The sequence below is a fragment of the Peromyscus maniculatus genome, chromosome 23 (assembly GCF_049852395.1).
Source record: "Peromyscus maniculatus bairdii isolate BWxNUB_F1_BW_parent chromosome 23, HU_Pman_BW_mat_3.1, whole genome shotgun sequence".
In the NCBI taxonomy this organism is placed as follows: Eukaryota; Metazoa; Chordata; class Mammalia; order Rodentia; family Cricetidae; genus Peromyscus; species Peromyscus maniculatus.
Window position 1 is genome coordinate 28,036,720 of NC_134874.1, and position 21,466 is coordinate 28,058,185.

Sequence of the window (21,466 nt, forward strand, 5' to 3'; positions counted from 1 at the left end):
ACCTCCACACGTGCACCATAATACCCCACCCCCTTTTTCTCAATCTTTCTCTTGAAAGGTTAAAAAAATACAAACGAAAACGGGAATTCTTGCACTCATTCCATGGTGCCTTAGACCCCGGGGAAGTGGACGACCACGCAGCACAAGTGGAGGAGGTGGGCAGGCAGCAGAGCGAGCGGCCCATGCCTCTCAGGGCGACAGCCATTGCTGGCTGAAGGCAGTCCCAGGGAGCAGCGAGAATGGGAAAATCCACGCCGACGGACTTTGTAAGATGCAACTTTAAGGTCCCTAAGGTGCTACATAAGCATCTGCTATGGGGAGAACGGGACTCAGGGGTGACCATTTGAGGAGGAGGTACATTAAAAAAAAAGGCAGAATAATCCATTTATTTAACCCAGCAATGGTCGTAATGTGAGGGCCTGTAATCCGCTCACACAACAACTGTTTGGCAAGCCCCCCTGTGTTCCAACAAATATTAAACTGTGCTTGCCATTTGTCTACGGAATCCTGCATTAATAAACATGAAGAAGAACACTTTACCTCCCACTCTCGGCGATGGGACAAACAAAGACCAGCTGTACTCATCAATGGGGCCTTGTTCTGTGCATAAAGGCTAATTACATTGTGCTTCAAGCCTACACATGGAAAACTTTACTGCGCTGTCCCTATCACAGGCAGCCGCGCGGGCCCAGCTGATGTGCAGCTGAAATGACTGCAGAAGCAGCAGGCAGGGGTGGGGTGGAGGCTGCAGTGGCCTTGTTGCCTTTGACCTGCATCCCCCGAGGGTCTTGTGAAGCCCAAACTGGCCTCTCACAGTGGAGCCGAAGCTGACCCTTAACCCCTCGTCTTCCTGGCCTCCACCTCCCGAGTACTGGACTAGAGAGGCGTGTGCCATCACACCTGTTTCCTGTAGTATGGAGGATCGCCCCCAAGGCCTTGTGGATGCTAGACAAGCACCCTATCAGCCGCGTTACACCCCGGGTCCCTGGGGCTTCTTTTTAAATGGGGGAGGGGAAGGTCGGTGGTCTGAACGACAGACAAGCAGTGTGTACCCTATAAACGGACAAACTTTCAGACTCCCGCTCTCCAGGAGAGGTGCAGGGACTCTGCTGAGCACTCCCAGGCCTTGCAGGGTTGGTTCTCCACAGCTACTCCACAAAGCAACCGCTCTACGCCCCTTGTACAAGCGACGGATGCCCTGGAGGTGACACTGTACAGAGACCAGAGCAATCGCTCCCAGAGCACTCTTTCCTCCAAAGCCTTTCTCCTCTGTCTCCCACCTCCCTTCCCAGGTTCTCTGTCAACACACGTTGGAGCCGTCTACTGTTCCTTTTTAAGAGGTGTGTAAAACCGTTCCAGGTGTGTGTGCATGTGCACACGAAGGTGGATGGCAGAGAGGTCAACCTTTCCTGTTGTTCCTCGGGAGCCATCCGTCTTTCTTTTGAGACAGGCTCTCTGACTGGGTCCTGAGGATCACAGGTGAGATAAGCTGGCTGTCCAGGGAGCCCCAGGGATCTGTCTGTCTTTACCTCCCAGGCTGAGTCACCTTCCTAGCCCCTTCAGTCCAGCCTAGCTGAAGCTCAGCCTCTCCATACCCATCAACCTGCTGTGCCTGTGGGCACCATTTTCAGAACCGCGGCAGGTCTTCCAAGAGGCCAGTGTGGCCTGGATCTTTCCCGAACTCCTTACATCTGGACATCACCCAGCCAGTCCCACACCCACACCCACAGCCCCAGCTACTTCAGAAGCTGTTGCAGGACGATGACGGTCTCCTGAACCTAGGAGTTTGATACCAGCCTAAGGAGTGCAGTGAAACTCACTCCTCAAAAAGACCAAAAGGAGGACGGAGAATGTGTCGGGGTGGGGAAAGCACTTGCCGGGCGAGCAGGAGGACCCATCTGGATCCTGGACTGGCAGGGTAGGCTGCTGAATCCAGCACTGGGGAGGTAAGGATGGGATATCCCCAGAGCCAGCTGCTGAATCCAGCACTGGGGAGGTAAGGATGGGATATCCCCAAAGCCAGCTGCTGAATCAGTGAGTTCTGGGTTCAAGCGAGACCCTGACTCAATATATCTAACGTGGAGAACTGGTGAGGAAAACACACCACATCAACCTCTGACTGCCACAGCTAGGTGCACACATGTGCATGTGGACCCCCACACATGCATACACTCACACCACAAACTCTCCAAAGACTGCTGAAGCCACGATCACTGACACCCAGGGTTGTCCTCTGGCATAGACACATAAACAAGCACACACAGGAAAGCAGTACAGTTTAATAATGAAAAATAGCGATACGAACAACTCTGTCTCCAAACTCACTAGGACTTGGGCCAATCAAGACAGTGATGTGGAGTGGAAGGAGGAGCCACACACTGATTAACGTGCTGTTTACACAACAGGACCGCCAGGGCTATGTAGAGACCCAGGGTCAAAAAGCAAAAACCAAAGAAAACGAGAAGAAAGGTCAGTGACTAAGAACAATGATCTATTTAGTAGGGTGAAGTCCAAGCAGAAACGATCACATTACATGAAGATGAAACACTGACAGAAAGGGGAAGGGAACCCTGGTCCAGGAGTTTCACTGTGGCAGCTGGGGTGGTTTCTGCTGTGGGAATGTCGCGGGTGAGGGGCTCTCTGGGCTTTCAAGGGGTGGAGGCAGCATGTGTGTCTTCCAGCATGTGTTGGATGGTGGCAGCTGCTCTCAGATGGCCCTGTCTCTGGGATGGCAGGAGGCAAGCCCAAGCCACAGGGCTAGGGGGAAATTGAACCACCACTCCCTTAGACTGAGCTCATGTGGAGCTCTTCAAGTGCAACTGCAGAGCAACGGGGGGAGGACGGCCGAAGGTTCCCACGAGGCTTAGCTGTGCCATCGAGTCAGCCAGCTGGGGAGACTGGCGAGGACATCTGCGTCTTTGTGAATAAGTTCTAGTTATTTAGTAGTTTGACTGCAGGGCTGGGGAACTAACTGGGCCCTTAAGGCTCTGGACTACCAAACAAACCAGAAGAGAGGGTCATGAGATGGCCCAGAGGCCGGGGAGATGAGGGCTCGGTCAGTAATGGGCTTGCTGTGTAAGAACGAGGGCCTGAGTTCAGGTCCCCAGCACCCATGTACAAAGCCAGGTGTGCTGGCACGTGGTGGGACTCCCACCCGAGATGACCTGTCCCTAGATGGATCCCTAGAGCTCACTGGCCAACAGCCTAGCCCCCGTGTGAACTCCAAGTATACTGAGATACCCTGCTTTAAAAAAATAAGGTGGAGGGCTGGAGATGACTCAGTGGTGAACAGCACTGGCTGCTCTTCCAGAGGATCTGAGTAGGACTCCCAGCATGCACATGGTGTCTCATAACCACCCGGTAACTCCAGTTCCACACACATTCAAGTACATACATGAACACACATGCCACATGAGAAGGACCAGGACTGCTGGGGTTAAGGGGTATAAGTCTTGTCTCTCACTACAACAGGGTGGGAGCAACTCAGATGTGACCCTACTGATAGCCACGGGAGCACCACGTGAGGGCCAGAGGCAGCACGGCTGGAGTACATGCGCTTTGTTGTGGAGGATCAGAAGAGCCTTCCTTGATGGGAAAGGCTGTAAAAACTCCAGCCTTACACAGCCTGTCTGAACGCTAGCCATTGCGAGCAGACTGCGGCCTCCTCACAGCTTAGGACAATATCAGCTCCTCCTCTCTGCTCATCTGCAAGGCGGGGTCTGGAGGAACTGTTCCTGTCACAGGTCACTCTGATGTCTGATGCCATCCTGACAATAGTCAGGTAGGCAGGAAGCGTCATTGGCTCAGCCTCATCCCTGTGTGCCCCCCACACGGGAAGCCCTGCACAGAGCTGTAAGGCTCAGTGACAAGCTATGGGCTGTGCTTGTTCTTCCTAAGGCACCCTGTCCCGGAAGAAAAGGTGACACAATTTCCTCAGAAGTATCCCGTCAATCACATCTCTTGAAAGTTCACCCTTTTTCACTGTAGAAAAAGGAAGTGAAGCACATGGGCTGGACTCGGCTACCGCAGGTAAGAGTGCTTTCTCTGTAAGTACGACGATGGGCGTTTGACCTCTAGAATGCAAATAAAAAACCCAGGCTCACTTCCACACGGTGGCTCACAATCACCTGTAACTCCAGCGTCAGAGCGCCTGATGCCCTTTTTGGTTGGCGCAGGTACTGTACACACACAATACACAAGACATACAGACCAGACAGGCAAAACACCCAAACCCATAGAATAAAATAAATGAAAAATAAAAAGCCAGATGTGGTGCACATGTGTAACCCCAGCACTCTTACAGTGAGACAGAGGTGGAGACAGGAGGCTCACCTAGAGGCCTGCCTACAGAGCAGCTGGCCCAGAGTACACAGCAGGCGAACAAGAGGAGATCCTGCCTCGGCAAGGACTGACTCCTCAAAGGGGTCCTCTAACTTCAACATGTGCACAGAGAAGTCTAGTCTTTGCACACACACACAGCAGACTAGACTTCTCTGCGATCAGTGGGGATGGATGTGGCACAGGGACTTATTGGATTGACCCTGTATCTTGGCAGCATGACAGGAGGCTAAGCATCTTCTGGGGATGACAACAGCAGAGTCATGCTGACCAAATGCGAAGAAAGAGGAGGACGTCACACAGACACTTACTTTGCAGTAGTTTCTTCATCATATTTGGTTTTCAGGTCAAATAATTCTGTTCGAGTTTTTTCCAGGGCTAAAAGGCAAGGATAGAAACCACGATATAAGACACCAATCTTCTTTAAGACAGGGCCTACATAGCCCAGGCTATCCTTGAACTCATCGTATAGACAAAGATAACATTGAACATCTGACCCACCAGCCTCTACCCACCCAGTGCTCAGATTATAGGTACGAGCAAGCCCTATGCCAGCTTTTCTAGATGCTGGGGATCAAAGGCAGGGATTTTTGCGTGCTGGACAAGCACTCTACTCAGGGAGCTATATCCCCACTTCTTTAGGTTGCTTTCAAAGATGGGGTTTCATGTAGCCTAGGCTTGCCTCGAATTCTGGATCTCCCTGGGTACAATTCCCCAGTGATGGGCTTCCAGGCGTGTGCTGTCAAGCCCAGCTAGGATACCAACTGCTTAAAATAAAAGGGGAAGCACACGAAGATGAGAGACAAACGGAGGGTGGAGAAGAAAACTTCCCCTCAGCCCGCCTCATCTCTCTGAAGTGCCTCCTTCAACAGAGAACCACTTGTCCATGGTTTGCTGCAGGCTTTCAGCTTTTAAATGTCTCTTACCATTGAAAAACCATTTCTATACACAACTGCAAATACAGGTGCATACTTCATGTCTCCGTTAAGCACAGCCCAAGTATGATGGAGGTCACATATAATTATAGTGGAGCTGGGAAATTACTATCACCCAGGGCAACATGGACACCTTATCATCTTAGTGCCACACATGACTTGGGAGCCTACGGTGACGCTGGCATGCTACCAGCTGGGTAAAAGCATGCATATGGTAACTGATCATGCCTATAAACAACTCTGTTACTAGTTTATGTACTTCCTATATAACACTTCAAAAGGTTTTGTGTGTGTGCTCATACCCATGTGTGCACATGTGTATGTGTGTGTGTGTGTGTTTGCAGTCCAAAAGATAAACTTGAGTGTTGTTCTTCTGACGTCATCCACCTTGGGTTTTTATGGAGCAGGGTCTCCCAATGGCCTGGGACTCACCAAGTGGGTGAAGTTGGCAGGCCAATGAGCTCCAGGGACCCACCTTTCTCCACCTCCCCAGGCCTGGGAGTATAAGCATGCTCCATCACACATGGCTTTTTGCATGGGCTCCAAAGGTTGACTGAGATCCTTCTGGTTGTGTGCTATGGATCTGAGCAATCTCCTCAGCTCCTATCATACTTTCAATGATATTTTTATTATTTTAGGATACCTCTGCTTATTAAAAAAAGTTTATTGTGGGCTGGAGAAATGGTTCAGGGGTTAAGCTCTTGCAGAGGACTCAAGTTTGGCTCCCAGCATCCATGTTGTGCCACTCACAACTGTCAATAACTCTAGCTCCAAAGGAGCTGACGCCTCTGCAGCCACCTGCACTCATGTGTACATACATACACACATACATACATACATGCGTGTGTGCGCACACAGAGTTTATTTTAAAATAGTATGTTCTGTGGTAGGAGCAGAAAGCTCATCTATGGACTGTCAACTTCATTTATTGGCTGAACTGAAGAGCAAGGCATGGTGGTGCATGCCTGTCATCTGAGCACTGAGGAGGTGGAAGCAGGGGGATCATGAGGCCAGGCTAGCCTGGGTTACATGGCGAGATCTTAACAGTTCCATAAGTGGGATGGTAAGAGTATTTTCCGAGCCTCATCTTTTCCCTTAGTGGCTGAGGATGGAAGTCTCTCCAAGTCAGGTCACAGGCAAAAAGTGAAGCAGCTGGGTAAAGAACTGCACACGCCTGCCCTACATCTCACCCAGCCAGCCTCAAGAGGCAATTCCCTTTTTGCCCACAGTGCCTGTGACCATGCTCCTACCTACACCCTCAGCAACAGTGGCATTATCTGTTTAAAAAAAGCTGACGGCGTGATAGGCAAAATCATCTGATTTACCTGCAAATCTGATTGTTTAAAACTGTTAGCTCTTTCCTTTAAGATGTACAGTGCCTCTGAGAGCTTCCTGCTCCTTCACTCACTGTTCTACTAGACTCAAGAATTTTCTAGAATTCATAAGTGGCATATGCATATACACACGTGCATGTGTAAGGTGATGACTGAACCGAAGGTTCTGCCCATGCTAGACAGGTGCTCTACAGTTGACCCACACTTGGAGCCCCTCACGGGGAGATTCTGGGCAGGTACTCTACCACTGAGCCACACCCCAGCCCCTCACGGATGGTATTCTAAGCAAATGCTCCTTAGTAGCAGAGCTACATCAGTAGCTTGGTGTTTGCAGCTTTGGACATTTATTCATTGGACTGTTAAACTGGCTGTAACTATTTTTTGTCCCTCTAACATTTGTGTTCTAAGTTGGATCATGATGTCTTCTCATTTTTCTCCCCACATTTAAAGATATCATGCTGCTTCCTTCTCAGAAAAGGAAACAAAAAAAGAAAGGCAAACTTTGGTATAACCTTTTTTGGTATCATTTAGAATTTAAAGGTTCTGTTATAACAGTTCGTAACTTCATTTTGGGTAGAACTAAGGCCCCCCCTACCCCCCATTATTGTTCCAAATGAGATGTCAGTTCTTGACAGTTTGGTGATTTAGAAGTGTTTGTTGGAAAGAAGAACAGGAAGGATGGCTGGGGCAGGGAGGGAGAAGGCAGGGGAGCCGCCCACGTCCACATTAGCAACTCAATGCAGTGACTAATGCAGTCAGGTAGAGCAGCCTGGGACACAGGCTTCAGTTGTGTGGGCTCAAGGTTCCTAACTGCAGGATCCCCAGAAGCAACAAGTAACAGAGGGGCTAGGAACAGGCCAAGAGACTGCCCATGCTCGCCCAGCCCACTTCCACCTTCCCTGTGTGGCTTCAAATAGGACGGGGGGCATCGAACCTGTTTGCAGAGTCTGGAGTCTGTGCTCGGCTTCCTCCAGCTTTGAGGTGGTGGACATCTGGGTCTCTTGCAGCTTTCTGGGAAAAGAGAGAGAGGGAGGGAGAGGGAGAGGGAGAGAGAGAGGGAGAGAGAGAGGGAGAGAGAGAGAGGGAGAGAGAGAGAGAGAGAGAGAGAGAGAGAGAGAGAGAGAGAGAGAGAGAGAGAGAGAGAGAGAATGAAGCCAAACTGGTCATCTTGCTTTGACTGCTGAGATGGGCTGTGTACCCCGCGCCCCACTGCTCAGCCCTCTTCTCTCTCAGGGAGGCCCAGCTGGAGGCAGGCGTCGCAGTCTAGTCCGAACCTCTGCACCTCACCTTTGTGAACACAAATTATACAACGTGGGTGTGCACCCAGCAGGACCCGACATGTGTGGCAATCAGTGTGGAAGGCTCTCCTATATGGAACTTGTTCCGAGACAGCAGATATTAAAAAGAAATCAAACAGCATCATCACACACTCATTGTTTTCGGAAGTTAGGGAGAAGAATGATACATTTACATTCTGCTGACACAGAAAAGGAATCTGTTGGCATAAAGGATGTCCTAAACAGATGTGACAGCTGTCCTTTCCTCTAAAGTGGAGCGCAAATGCTACCACAGTGGGTGGGGGTTGGGGATTCTGAGTATCTGAAAGCAGTTTACTATTCCCATGGTCTCCAAATGCTGTCCCCAGCCAAGAAATAACATGCTTTCCTCCGTGTCTACAGAAAAAAAAGTCTAAAAATAAGTTCATTATTTTTATATCATATGAATTTAACATATGCTCAACACAATAAACCTGGGGGTACAAAAAGAGAAAAGACAGCTTAAAAAAATAAAAAGAGCCAAATTTCTGTCACCTATAGAAGATTTTTGCTAATATTTTCATGTGTGTCTATTATAAAATGGGAGGACCATTATAAATTATAAAATTGCAGAGGACCAGACTTCATTTTCCAGCACCCATATCAGGTGACTAGCTCCATGGAATTCACTGCCCTCTTCTGGCCTCTGCAGGTACCTGTACCCACACAGACATACATTCATACACATACACACAGTTAAAAACAAATCTTAAGAAAATCCCACTTTAAAAATTGTATAATCATCTATGTGTGTGTCTGCACACATGTGTGCAAGCTAGAGGCCAATGTCTGTATCTTCCTCAATTGTTTCTTCACTTATTCTTTGAGACAGGGTCCCTCGCTGAACCCTGAGCTCACTGATGTGGCTAGATTGCTGGGGAGGATGCCTAGCGACCAGTCCCCCGTTTTCACTCCGCAGTCCTGGGGTACAGCTGTGGAGCAGCTCCTGGCTTTTTCACATGGGCACTGAAAATCTGAACGCAGGCCCTCAAGCTTTTGCAGCAAGCATTTTACCAACGGGGCCACCTCTCCAGACTCCAAGGTTTTCGTTTCTTTTATTTTGACACAGACTCTCTCTAAATAGGCCTGGATATCTTGGAACTCGCTGAGACCAGGCTGGCCTCTAAATCACAAAGATCCACCTGCTTCTGCCTCCCAAATGCTGGGATTAAAGGTGGCACGCCAAAAGTTTTTTAAAACAAATTTTATAAGAGGATAAAAACCACAGTCCTTTTTAATTTTACACTCCTCAGGGTTCCCTTGTACCTTTCTACAATGCACATGGTGTACATAAGATACCACAGGGCACACAAACTACTATATGACATACAAGGCATGTAAACTAGCAGGCAATTGACTAACACAACAGACTGACAAGGTTTGTGCTGCAGAATAACATGTCACATACAATAACATGGAACAGGGCAAAGTAAAGTAACATGTAACAGTATGTATGAATTAAATTAAAACATAACAAGCTATGGTGCAATACAAATTCCTTTCCCCCTCTTTTGTGGAGGGAAGGGTTGAGAAAGGGGCTCCCTTTAGCCAAGGCTGGCCTCCAACTCTAGAACTCTCCACCTCACACTCCTGTGTATTGGTCTTGAGACACGAAGCCCTGCAGTTACCCATTCTTTTCTCCTGCATGCGTGCTTGCAGCTTGCCTTCCCTGCAGCACCATGTTTGGAAGTGATCTGCTGCAGCACATACTGCTACCCCTCATTCTCAGGAGCAAATCGAACCCAAATGCCACAAACACCTACGACTGTTTAGTGTTGTTCTGCTGAACATTTCGTTAACTATGCTCTTGGCTAATTTGGAGAGTGAAACTTTTGGACAAAATTCTAACAGCAATTTCAATGGTCATAGGCCATATGTAATTGCTTTTCTTTTGGATAGATATTGAGGACCTTCCAATTAAGAATCCTCTAATTTAAACTCCTGCCAATGAGTTTTTGTAAGCCCTGCCAACACTGGATAAAATCAAACTCAATATTTATTGCTTTCTCAGTATGCTCAAATATTGGACTCTGCCTACTCAGAAGGTTTTGTTATTGGTTTTGTTTGTTTGTTTGTTTACTGAGATTGGGTCTCATGTAGCCAAGGCTGGTCATGAACTCGCAATCTTCCTGTCTACACCTCCTGAGTGATGGGATTATTGGCATGCACCATCATGGGTGGTAGCTCATCTCTGTCCTAATTCCAGTTCTCGGGGACCTGATGGCCATCTCCGGCCTTCACAGGTACTGTATGCACACGGTGCACATAGATTCATAAAGGCACACACACACATAAATGAAAGGATGTATGTATTAAAAAAGAAAATTGAGGGCCAGAGAAATAGCTCATTGATAAAGAACACAGAGTGCTCTTCCAGAGGACTTTAGTGTGGTTCCTAGCACCCACATCAGACTGCTTACAACTGACTGTAATTCCAGCTCCAGGAGATCTGACACCCTCTTCTGGACCCTTCAAGCACATGCACTCTCCCGTACCACAGGTACACATGCACATAATTAAAAATGAATAAATAAAAGAAAACCCACCCATTAATTTATACAGTATAAAGATATTTTTCTTTCTTTGTTGATATCTTAAAACTTTACTGTTATTGGTTTTAAAAATTCTGTTTTAAATTTTGGATGGTCATGTTATACTTTTTCAGATATTATTATAAAAATTTTTCCACTTCAAAAAAATTTTAAAATATGTATCCAAGTTTTCTTTCAGTATATAATGAATTAATAATTATTTAGATTCCAAGTCCAGTTTAGTTTTTTAAAACCGTTTGTATGTGTATGTATGTGTATGACGTGTGCACATGTGTACATGTGTGTGTGAAGGCCAAACACTGAAGTTGGGTGTCTCCTTTGGTCATGCTCCACCTTATTTACTGAGGCAAAGTCTCTAACTGAACCCAGAGCTCGACAATTCTAGCTAGTCTAGGTGTCCATTTATCCCAGGGGTTTGCCTCTGCTTCTGCCAGGACTACAGGTCACTGCTATGCCCGCACATTTTATGTGGGTTCTGGAGATCCAAACCATGTTCTTCACACATGTACAGCAAGGGATTGATATGCTAAGACATCTTCTTAGTTTTAAAATCAGGGTTTTAAGACTCTGTAGCCCAGTCTAGTCTGAAACTCTCTCTATAAACCAAGCTTCAAAGTCATGGCAATCCTCCTGTTGTAGGTTCTGATTGCTGGGATTACAGACATAGTCACTATGCCTGGCTTCAACCTGATTTTGGTAATAAAGGCAAAACTTTATTTTTATTTCTGTTCCTAAACATTATTCTCTTTTAATATAATCCATTCCTTTACCTAATTTGAATTCAACTGAGCAGTACCACATTCCCATTTCAGTTTATTTCCATACTTTTATAATGTATGAGGCTGAAAGGGTGCATATTATCAATCACACTATACATGACTTTTTTTTTTTTTTGAGAATGGGTCTCATGTAGCCCAGGCTGGCCTCAAACTCATTATGGAGCTGAGGATAACCTTGAATTCCTGATTTTTTTTTTTTTAACTTCTCCAGCGCTGGAAGTAAAATTGGCGCCAACATATTTGAGTAAGTGGTGCAGGGGATGGAATCTGGACCACTCTGCCAGTGCATGTATGGAACTTTAAATCCTGCAGTTTTCACTCTTATCATGCTGTATTGTTTGCTCAGGTTGTTGTGAATTTTACTGAATTATAATTTCTATGACTAGGAAGAGTTATGGTTAGAGATGGCCCATATCCCTGTATTCAGTTTTCACGGTAGGAAGTGAGGGGTTTAGACTGCTGTATTTTCCTGCACAATCAGCAGTGTAGCATGCTTCCTTTGTATGTTTCTTTATGAGAAATAATTTCCTACTGAAGTTCAACCATACCTGGAACTCATGCTGTCGGCCTCTGACTTGTGGGTGATTCTCCCATTTCCACATCTACAATGCTTGGATGCTAAGTGTGCACCACCACACTGGCCATTTTCCTTCTTCTTTAAGAAATGATTTTTTTTTTTGGTTTTTCGAGACAGGGTTTCTCTGCGTAGCTTTGCGCCTTTCCTGGAGCTCACTTGGTAGCCCAGGCTGGCCTCGAACTCACAGAGATCCGCCTGGCTCTGCCTCCCGAGTGCTAGGATTAAAGGCGTGCGCCACCACCGCCCGGCAAGAAATGATTTTAACTGTGATTGTGTGCATGTTGCACACGTGGAGGTCAGAGGACAACTCTGTGGACTTGGTCCTCTCTTTCCATTTCCACGTGGGTTCCACTGCTCATACTCAGGTCACCAGGTGTGTGCAGCAGGGACATTCATTCACCTGGTGAGCCGTCTTATAGCCTTCTCATTTTCCTTCTGTTTGGACGGGGTCTCCCTATGTAGCCCTAGCTGGCCTGAAACTCATGTAGACCAGGCTGGCCTCAAATTCACATAAACTGCCTGCCTCTATCTCCTGAAAGCTGAGATTAAAGGCATGTGCCACTCTGCCTGACCCTATTTTCCTTATATTTGTTCCTTTTCACTTGTTTGTGTTTGGATCAGGGTCTAACTATGTAGCCGCCACTGGTCTGGAACTGGCCACATAGACCAAACTGGCCCCAAAGTCAGAGGTCTGAGATCTGAATGACTCTGCTTCCCAGGTTCTGGGATTAAAGGCATGCACTACCACATCTAGCTTTTCCTTCTTCATAAATGGAGCCAATGAAGTCAGCATCACAGGATCCCTGAAGCTTTTGTGAGAAAGGGGAGGTGTCCTGGTTAGATTTAACTGTCAACTTGACACAGCCTAGAGTCATCTGAGAGGAGAGCCTTGATTAAGAAATTGCCTAGATCAGATAGGCTGGTAGGCATGCTAGGGGTGGGGAGTGTCTTAATTATTAATTAATGCGAGATGGCCCAGTCTACTAAGGGTGGCACCATCCTTGGGCAGGTACTTCTGGGATGAGTAAGGAAGCAGTATTCCTCTATTGTTTCCGCTCCATGTCCCTGCCCTGACTTCACACAATGATGAATTGTGACCTAAAAGACAAAAGAAACTCTTTCCTCCTCAAGCTGCTGCTTTTGGTCAGAATATTTCAGTATAGCAACAGAAAAGTAACTAGAATAAGGTGTTGTTGTTTTAATATTGGTGCTGGAGACTGAACCAGGGCATCATGCAGTTAAGCATGAGCTTTACCAGGGAGCCACAGCTTGGTTCTGATACCTGACATCCTTTATTTTTGCTTTTGCAGACCAGGTCTTGCTATGCAGGCTCACCACTAGCCAGCCTAGCACCAGGAGTGGTGGCGCGTGCCTTTATTCCAGCACTTGCAGGCAGGCGGATCTCTGTGAGTGTGAGGCCATTCTGGTCTACATAGTGAGTGCCAGGCTAGCCAAGGCTACACAGTGGGACCTTGTCCCAAAACACAAACCAACACAAAAGGGACTCATGATTCTCCTACCTGAAATGCGTGAATATAGGAAATACAGTGTGTGCCACTGAACCTGGCTCCTGGGGTCTCTCTGAAGCCACCCCATAGAACGCTAGTGAAAGTGACCATGAAGTCAATGGTCACTAGTAGAACAGAACACCACACTGGAGTTAGGGAGATGGCGAAGTGGGTAAATTGTTTGCCACACAAGCCGAGGACCTGACCAATTGGTCTAGCTGAACTGGAAAGCTCCGTTCAGTGAGAGACCCCGCATCAAAGAAAAACGTGTAGCATGACAGAGGAAGACACCACACCTGACACTGACCTTTGGCCTCCTCACTCACACATAGCATATGTGTGCACACTCACACACATACAAACCTCCCCAAACCACACACCACACCCCCCCATACTCCCCCCACACCACACCCCTTGTGAGCAAAGCTAGCCACTCACTCGAAACTGTAATTCTAGTTAGTGCCTCCTGTTACAATGCATGTGCATTTCCTCATGCTAGTGCTAAAATTTAATATCTTAATTTAACTAAAGAGTTTTTAAAAATCTGACGAACACAGTTGGAACTAACAAGCTCAGGAGTCCCCATAGCTTTTACAAGAAATCTGATTTTCATTAAATTGTTCCATTAGCGGAAAACTACTCATTTATGGGGAAAGTCTGGAATAAAGTAAGCCATTAGAAAGCCGTAACCGCCATTAGTCAGGTGCAGCACTGGTGCATTTCACTGATGCAGGCCGAGGGTCCCTCGTCCAGAATGCCTGGACCACAGCTGTGACAGACTTGGAGAGTTTTGAATTCTGGAACACTCATGTAGAGGGCACTGGGTGAAAGTGTCAGGACTGGAGTGCTCTAAAAAGCCTCAGCTTTCTGTTCCTTTCGGTGCTGGGATGGAAACCACAACCCTGCACATGCTAAGTATGGAGGTACTGCAGCCCTGGGCAGGCTTAACTTTTCAGTCTTTACAGTTCTACATGTCAAGAATGTTTCAGGTTTTTGGGTTAGGGAATCTCAATTCCTTGCTTTATGAGGTACTGGGGCAATAGAAAAAAGCAAAAGAAAATGAAACAAAAACTATTTTTGAGACACATAAATATCAACGTCAACGAAGGTAGACGGAGTTCGAGGCTCTCTGGCAGAGAGCACGTGTTGGGGGGACCCGGCCCCTTGCTGCCTCAGCTCAGGTACAGCTGTCACTTGTCAACTGTGTCTGGCTTACAAAGCCTTGTTCTCACTCTGCAGGGCTGAAGCCCTGCACCATGGCCATTGGGAGGAGAGTGACGCATTGCACTCAAGGGATTTGACAACGAAGAAGCAAGGGTCACTGTCATTGTTCAATGAAACTTTCCAGTCACGTTGAGGAGGGAACCCAAGGCCTCTCTCATGGGGGATTACAGGCAGGGGCTCTACCACTGAGCCACATCCTAGCCCTTCAAGCAAAACTTTGCCCAGGAGCTTTGGGACATTTGTCAACAACCTGGGCTGATTTCACATGTGCATTTTTCAAACTATCATGTGACATCAGGGTTGGAGGTGAAGTATTTATTGGTGCTGTGGGGGCAATGGGAGCTGTGAGGCTGAACTCACCTCTCCTTCTCTGCAAAATCATTTTGCAACTTCTGTTCCTTCTCCAGAGCAATGGTCTCGGCCTGGCTCTTCAGAGTCTGCTCGTATTCTCGGATTTTCTCCTTAAGTGCTTTTATCGTAACCTCTGCAGAATCAAAGACCGAAAAACCAACAGTAAGGGAAGCGGTTCCTCATAGCTGGGTGAACCAGGCTTTCGTAACCTGCCGGGATCGCTGTATTTTAAACTCGAGCTTGTCCACGCTGACACAAAATCAATGGTTATGAGTCCCTTTGGGGACCTTTTACTCCCTCAATGTGAAATTGAACTTGTAGTATTCAAGTTGGGGAGGATCAATGGGTTTTGCCAGGAAGGATTGTGGTGGTCCCTCCAGCACACTTAGAAAAGGGGGAAATCGATGGTAAAACATAATATTGTCTTACTGATGCATCTGAAATTGGTCCTCTACAGAGGGCAGACTAATAAAGTTTTGGTGTGGGTTTAAAGACTTTACTACATGGAAAGGGTGCAAACATTTTGGAAGTCGGGTCAGACACAGACCCCGTCAGCCGCCGAGGCAGCTTTGCTGTTGTTCCCCATGGATGGAAAGTGCCAGGCGCTGTGGCTGAGTGTCACTCACTGAGCTGGGGAAGGAGGAACCACCATGGAGCTTGGGTGTCGGTGTACACTCTGCCCTGGCCACCAGCTTTGGTGGATGAGGGCTCCCTAGAGAGAGCTGATCCTGTGGGATGTGGGAGGACACTCAGGTGTTTGGGAGGGGCCCGGAAGTGCTCTGTAGCAAAGGATGCCTGAGGAGGGGCCCCCTGCAGGTCCAGCTGGAGTGTGTCAGCAGGGCTGGGGCAGCTCTTCCAAGTGTCTTTCCGCCCATGATGAGCTGACAGCAGTCACTTCAGTGGCTTGAGCTGAGGACATCCAAGCGGTCAAAATGAACGGTGAGGGTCCTCGCCACCTGTGCCCCTCTGTTCTAACAGTCATCCTTGTGGGACTGAGCATTGTGACACGAGCCACAAGCAGTGGCTCCTCCAAGGCCTACCCGAGTTTCTTTGCATTCCCAGAATCTGGTACGGGCAGGTGAGGTGATGAACGGAGAAGCAGAACGTGGCAGGCCAGACAGCGCTTGTAGCCCTAGCTCTCACAGTACCACCTGCCGGGTGGCACTGTGGACTGTGTGTGCTCCCACGAACACTCACTGAAGACAAATTAGGACTGGAATGGCGCCACATGACTGCAATGCTAGCATTTGGAAGGGGGCTGAGGTAAGAGAATTACTAGGTGAAGGCTAGTCTGAACTTCATAGTAAGTTTGAGGATAGACTCAAATCCACGGTGAGTCTGAAGCCAGCCTGAGTTACAGAATAATTTGTGGTTAGCCAAGGCCATTTACAGTGAGTCTGATATCAGACTGGCTATACACTGAGTTTGAGGCCAGCCTGAGCTACACAGTGACTTTGAGGTTAACCTGGGCTAGGTAAAACCCCTGTCTCAGAGGCAGCAAAAAGGGCAGGTCACTGGTGCTAAAGTAAAAAAAACGAGGAGACTCTTCTCTAGGTATGTGCACAAACCAGATGTGCACACATTTATCCGTCACCCAGGCATCGGGCAGTTTGAAAGAAACAAAGCCTGCTGGCAGCTGCCGCAGAGGGCTGCTACGGGAGAGAAAAGTCTCACAGGACCCCAGCTTTGTGGCCCTAACAGGCTTCTAAGCAGGGCAGTGCTGTCCCTGTGGTCCCAGAGGTCATCATATTCTCAGCAGAACCAGACTCAAGTGGATCTGAGCCCCAAATATTCCGCATCCCACCATGGATTCAAGCTCCAGTCAGTGTTCCCTGAGAGGAACCTGCTGCCCTCACACTCCAGGTCTGCTTGTCCTTGGAACTCTTCCTGTGCCATCCCAGCTTCTTTCTGGATCTTCCCACAGACAGTGCCCCCTCCCAAGTCTGTCTCCAAGTCTCTAAGGCAAAAAGGATGCTCGTCCCAATCCTAGCCATTTAGCTTTTGATTAGTTTTCTAAAAGCTCACTAAATAGCAGGGCATACAGGAGCCAGCCAGGTTGATGCCCCTTTCTTCTTCCTAAGCCTTCACCTATGTCTCTAAAACAAACCCCATAAAGACACACAAGAAACTTGGGAGTTGCTTTAAAACCTTGTGACTGCGGTTGAATTGGGTTTTTCTCTTCAACACAAGGAAGCCAGGAGGCTCTGGGCTTTTTGTATTATTTGTTTTTATTTTTTATTAATGGAGAATTGAACCTAGGGCCTTGAGGATGCAAGGCTGGGCAAACACCCAACCACTGAACCACACCCCCAGTCCCTCGCCGGAAGATTTTCAACCACTGAGCCACATATCCTCAGCCCTCTTTTTGCTTTTTATTTGTGAGACAAGTTCTCACTGAGTTGCTCTCTCAGCCCGTAACCCAGGCAGGCCTTGGACTTTGGATCCTCCTACCTTGGCCCCCGAAGTAGCTGGATTTGCAGCTTACACCAGGCCAGGACAAGGTTCTAGGATTTTGAACACACCTGGCTTTTGGGTATAGGGCAGATTTCTTTATGTTTGTCCCCATCAGGAAAAGCCTTTGCCTCCCTTGCCTTGTGACACAAGGGAGCCCTGCCAAGAGCCTGTTGGGTTTTTTGTTTTCTCCACGAGCTCCATACTGAATAGATGAGGTCGACATGGGAAGAATGGTGTGTAAGCACGCAACTGGCAAGGCTGCGTCTTGTCTGGAGCCTTAATGGATCGGTAGCAATTACTAAATGACTTACTGTGTATGACCCTTTGATCAGGAGCTGGCTGTCTGACAGGTGTCGCCCAGAGGCGACACATCAGTCTTTGAAAAGACAGATCCTATCACAAGATGATACAGGAGGAATTTCCAAAGAATCCTGATCCGGCCCAGACCAAGAGCAATAAAAATCCTGTGTAGTTATTGGGGAGGAAAAGTTTAGCTGGGGCATAGTTAGGCGGTGTCATTATCTTTGTTTAAGAGATTCGGCTGCTTGCCCCGCCCTGGCTTCATGAGGAGGGTAACAATTACAGCCAGTTCCAACAGCATGAAGAAGGCAATTAAGGGGGCGGGGCGGAGGGGGGGGGAGCAAAGCCAGGCAGGCATTTGCCACCGACCTTGATTTTTCACTTCGGCAAACTCCTTGTTGTATTCTTCTAGTGTTTCCCTAAGTTTCTGGTTCTCTGTTTCAATGTCGTGTAGACGCTGCACTTTTATTTCCAGCTGTTGCCCGAGGTCCAGGGCTGGCACAGGATCTACACACAATGGGAGAACACAGGTCAGCATACTGCACCCAGACCCTCATCCGGGAAACACTCCACCACCAAGCCATGCTCTCAGCCCCTCACTGGTGGATTCCAGGCAAGTCCTCTTCTGCTGACACACCCCAGGTTCCTTACTGGGGGTGTCTAAATAGGTGTTGTACCTCTGAGCCACACCATCCCCTTACTGTCAATTCTAGGCCAGTATCCAGAAGTCACCTCCTGGAGACTCTCTGGGGGCCTCAATTCCCCCTTCATAGCCCCCTTGGCCACTGGCTAGGTGGGCAGTTTGATAAAGAAGGAACCCAGTCCAAGATCCTTACATATGAAAATGGAGTGGCGACAGGACTCAGGGTATTTGCCAGCTCTGGTGGGTGTGGTTCTTTAAGGATTCCCATCCATTGGTCAGACAGAAAGAAAGATGCAGGGATACTGAAGGCCAGGAAGGGGCTCCAGGGAAGCCTATCTTATTGCAGAGCCCTCTCTGGAGGATACTAGTCCACGGAAAGGTGCCTCTATTGAAATGTGTTTAGGAAGTTGATGGACTTGGAACTAAGGGAGTTACAAAGGCCACAGAACACTCATAGGGACAGGACATTTTCTTTCAAGAGTCTCACAATGACACAGTACAGAAGTACACTGAAGTTCAGTGTAGAGGAAGGACTTGCCTGAGTTTACCTGACTGGCTGGCAGGCCCAGAGAAAGTGGACCTAAGCCTGTTGACTCCAGGTGATCACTATTCTATACATGAAAACCCTTGGAGAGAGGAAAGTACCCTTGGGCTCTATAAGGACAGGGTCCTTTATTTTATTTTACTTTTTGAGGCAGAGGCTCATATATACCATGCTGGCCTTGAACTTCGGATTCCCTGATTCCATTTCTCAAGTGCTAGGATTAGAGGCATGTAACAGAACACCTACATCATGTGCTGCTGGGTATCTGATCCAGTGCTTTGAGCATGTTGAAATTTGTGTATGCTCTATCCCCTGAACTACACCTACAACATGGTCTTTTTTTTTTTTTTTTTAAATTGTCATCCTCCTTTACTGATGATGGGTGTTAAGAACAGTCAGAGGTGTGTGGTTGATGGTTCTAAGACTGGAGACCCCTATAAAGCACAACTGGGGGTGACCCAGCATTAACCCTGCTGCAGGCCTGTGGCCAGCCAGCTAGAAAGCCACCACGTTCCCCATTAGAATAGAGAGAGCGGATGCCGGGCGTGGTGGCGCACGCCTTTAATCCCAGCACTCGGGAGGCAGAGCCAGGCGGATCTTTGTGAGTTCGAGGCCAGCCTGGGCTACCAAGTGAGCTCCAGGAAAGGCGCAAAGCTACACAGAGAAACCCTGTCTCGAAAAAACCAAAAAAAAAAAAAAGAATAGAGAGAGCGGAAGAGCATCTGGGCCAGTCCTGAGACCTTGTGAACAGAAGAACATGCGGGGGCTGGGGACAAGGCTCAGTCAGTAAAGAGCTTGGTGTGCAAGCATAAGGTCCTGAGTCTGAGTCCCCAGCACCCACAGGAAAAGCCAAGTCTGGCGTTGGCGTTGTAATCCTAATAGTGCAGTGAAGACAGCTAGCCTTGCTGAACTCCTGAGTTCCAGACCAGCGGGAGACATTGGCTCCTGAGGAACAATACCTGAAGTTGACCTCTGGCTTCCATAGGGATGTTCGTTCATCCACACTCCCACAGACTGGCCCTCCTCCCCCAAAAGAATGATGTCTGCCAGTAGAGTTACTCAGTATTAGATACAGTTGGAAAAAGCAGACATGCAATTTACAGGACTGGCTTTTGGCCTCTGGCTTTCCCATGAATTCTCAGCAGAAGAAAGACAGACACTAAATGCTCTGGGTCAATTTGATCTTCATTTTCCTTCTGTCTAGGAGGCAATTACAACCCACCTGCTGGGCCCCAGGGGAACACACCCTTTGGAATTCTGAGAGTAGAATACCCAAGTCACAGGGCTTAGAAAGATTACCGAATCTATTTCTGGCTGGGGCGCCAGCCTCGCTTGGGGATGGCTGTGGAGATTTAGTCTCCTCTCAAGGAATGCTAAACAGCACACATGGCAGATCAGTGAGGGTATATATTCAAGAGCTCACTTAATTTTCCAATGCCAGGGTCATTAATTTTTCAGACCACCCCTGGTTCCTGGAAGCAAGGGCTGGCCCACCATGGCTCTGCGAATGCTGTTTCACCAGAGTCTGGAATTCTCTGCGATGTCTATGTGTTCACAGAGTTTACTCCACGTGTCATTAGGATGTGTGGAGCTGGAGTCTGCAGCCCCAAGGGAGCCCTGCACTGGGGCTTAACACCAACACTGTACATCATGTGAATCTGAGGCCTACTGGGTACTTATGTGGCCTATATACAAAGTCCCTGCCTGTCTCCCTTTCTCATTCACGACTTTTCATTATTATTTCAATCAGCATTAAAATATTTATGTTATGTTAGATTGCTAGAGCTATTTTGGGAACATAGTTCTGCTAAGCAGGAGTGGCAATAACAAGAAGAATGGAATTCTCAAAGCATCACAGGTATTTTTTTAATTGCAGTATCTTCTCAGGAAACCTGGATCACTCTTTGGCCTCTGTGTCTTCAGGCTGGGAAAAAGAACTGAAAGAAAGGAGTGAAATGTCCCCAGCCTCCTTCATATAGAAGGACAATCTGAACTTGATCCAGATCAGGGGTGGAGAGGGGAAGGTGCTGTACTTGGAAAAAACTCTACGAATGATCACTGACGTTGCCTTTTCCAGCACAACTGCTAGCGCCACTGTGGCTTTTCAAGATCTAAGGCTGCATTCTATACACGTGTGTACGCGTGCCTTTCTCAGTCTTTCTCCATCTTGTCGAGACAGTGCCTTTCATCCGGCCTGGGTCAATCTGACCTTCCTTCCCCTTCCTTCCTTCCTTCCTTCCTTCCTTCCTTCCTTCCTTCCTTCCTTCCTTCCTTCCTTCCTTCCTTCCTTCCTTCCTTCCTCCCTCCCTCCCTCCCTCCCTCCCTCCCTCCCTCCCTCCCTCCCTCCCTCCCTCCCTCCCTCCCTCCCTCCCTTCCTCACTAAGGAGGCTAGAGCGGCTGGCCAGCACGGCCCAGGAACCCACCAGTGTCCAGCTCCCCAGCTCTGGGGTTACAAGCTCCCAGGAGCTTTTCACACGGGTCCTGGGGATGGAATTCGGACCCTCACGCTTGCCAAGCACTTGACTGAGCCGTGCCCAGCCTCCTCCAGGCCCCAGCCTCCTCCAGGCCGCTCCTATTTAAAGGCCAGGACCCAGTGTGTCTGTCTCTGACG

At 48.2% G+C, this 21,466-nt stretch overlaps 1 protein-coding gene across 19 annotated transcripts in view; it reads right to left on the reverse strand.

Annotated features, from left to right (window-relative positions):
- Nucleotides 1–21,466, reverse strand: part of Cux1 (cut like homeobox 1) — a 335,152-nt gene that overhangs the window by 117,123 nt on the left and 196,563 nt on the right. For all 19 annotated transcript variants that reach the window (XM_076560949.1, XM_076560948.1, XM_076560947.1 and 16 more), the window contains 4 exons: nucleotides 18,038–18,175; nucleotides 14,924–15,047; nucleotides 7,542–7,618; nucleotides 4,650–4,716 (listed from right to left, as the gene is read on the reverse strand). In XM_076560949.1, coding sequence (XP_076417064.1) covers nucleotides 4,650–4,716; nucleotides 7,542–7,618; nucleotides 14,924–15,047; nucleotides 18,038–18,175 — 406 coding nt within the window. The remainder of the gene's footprint in view (nucleotides 1–4,649; nucleotides 4,717–7,541; nucleotides 7,619–14,923; nucleotides 15,048–18,037; nucleotides 18,176–21,466) is intronic.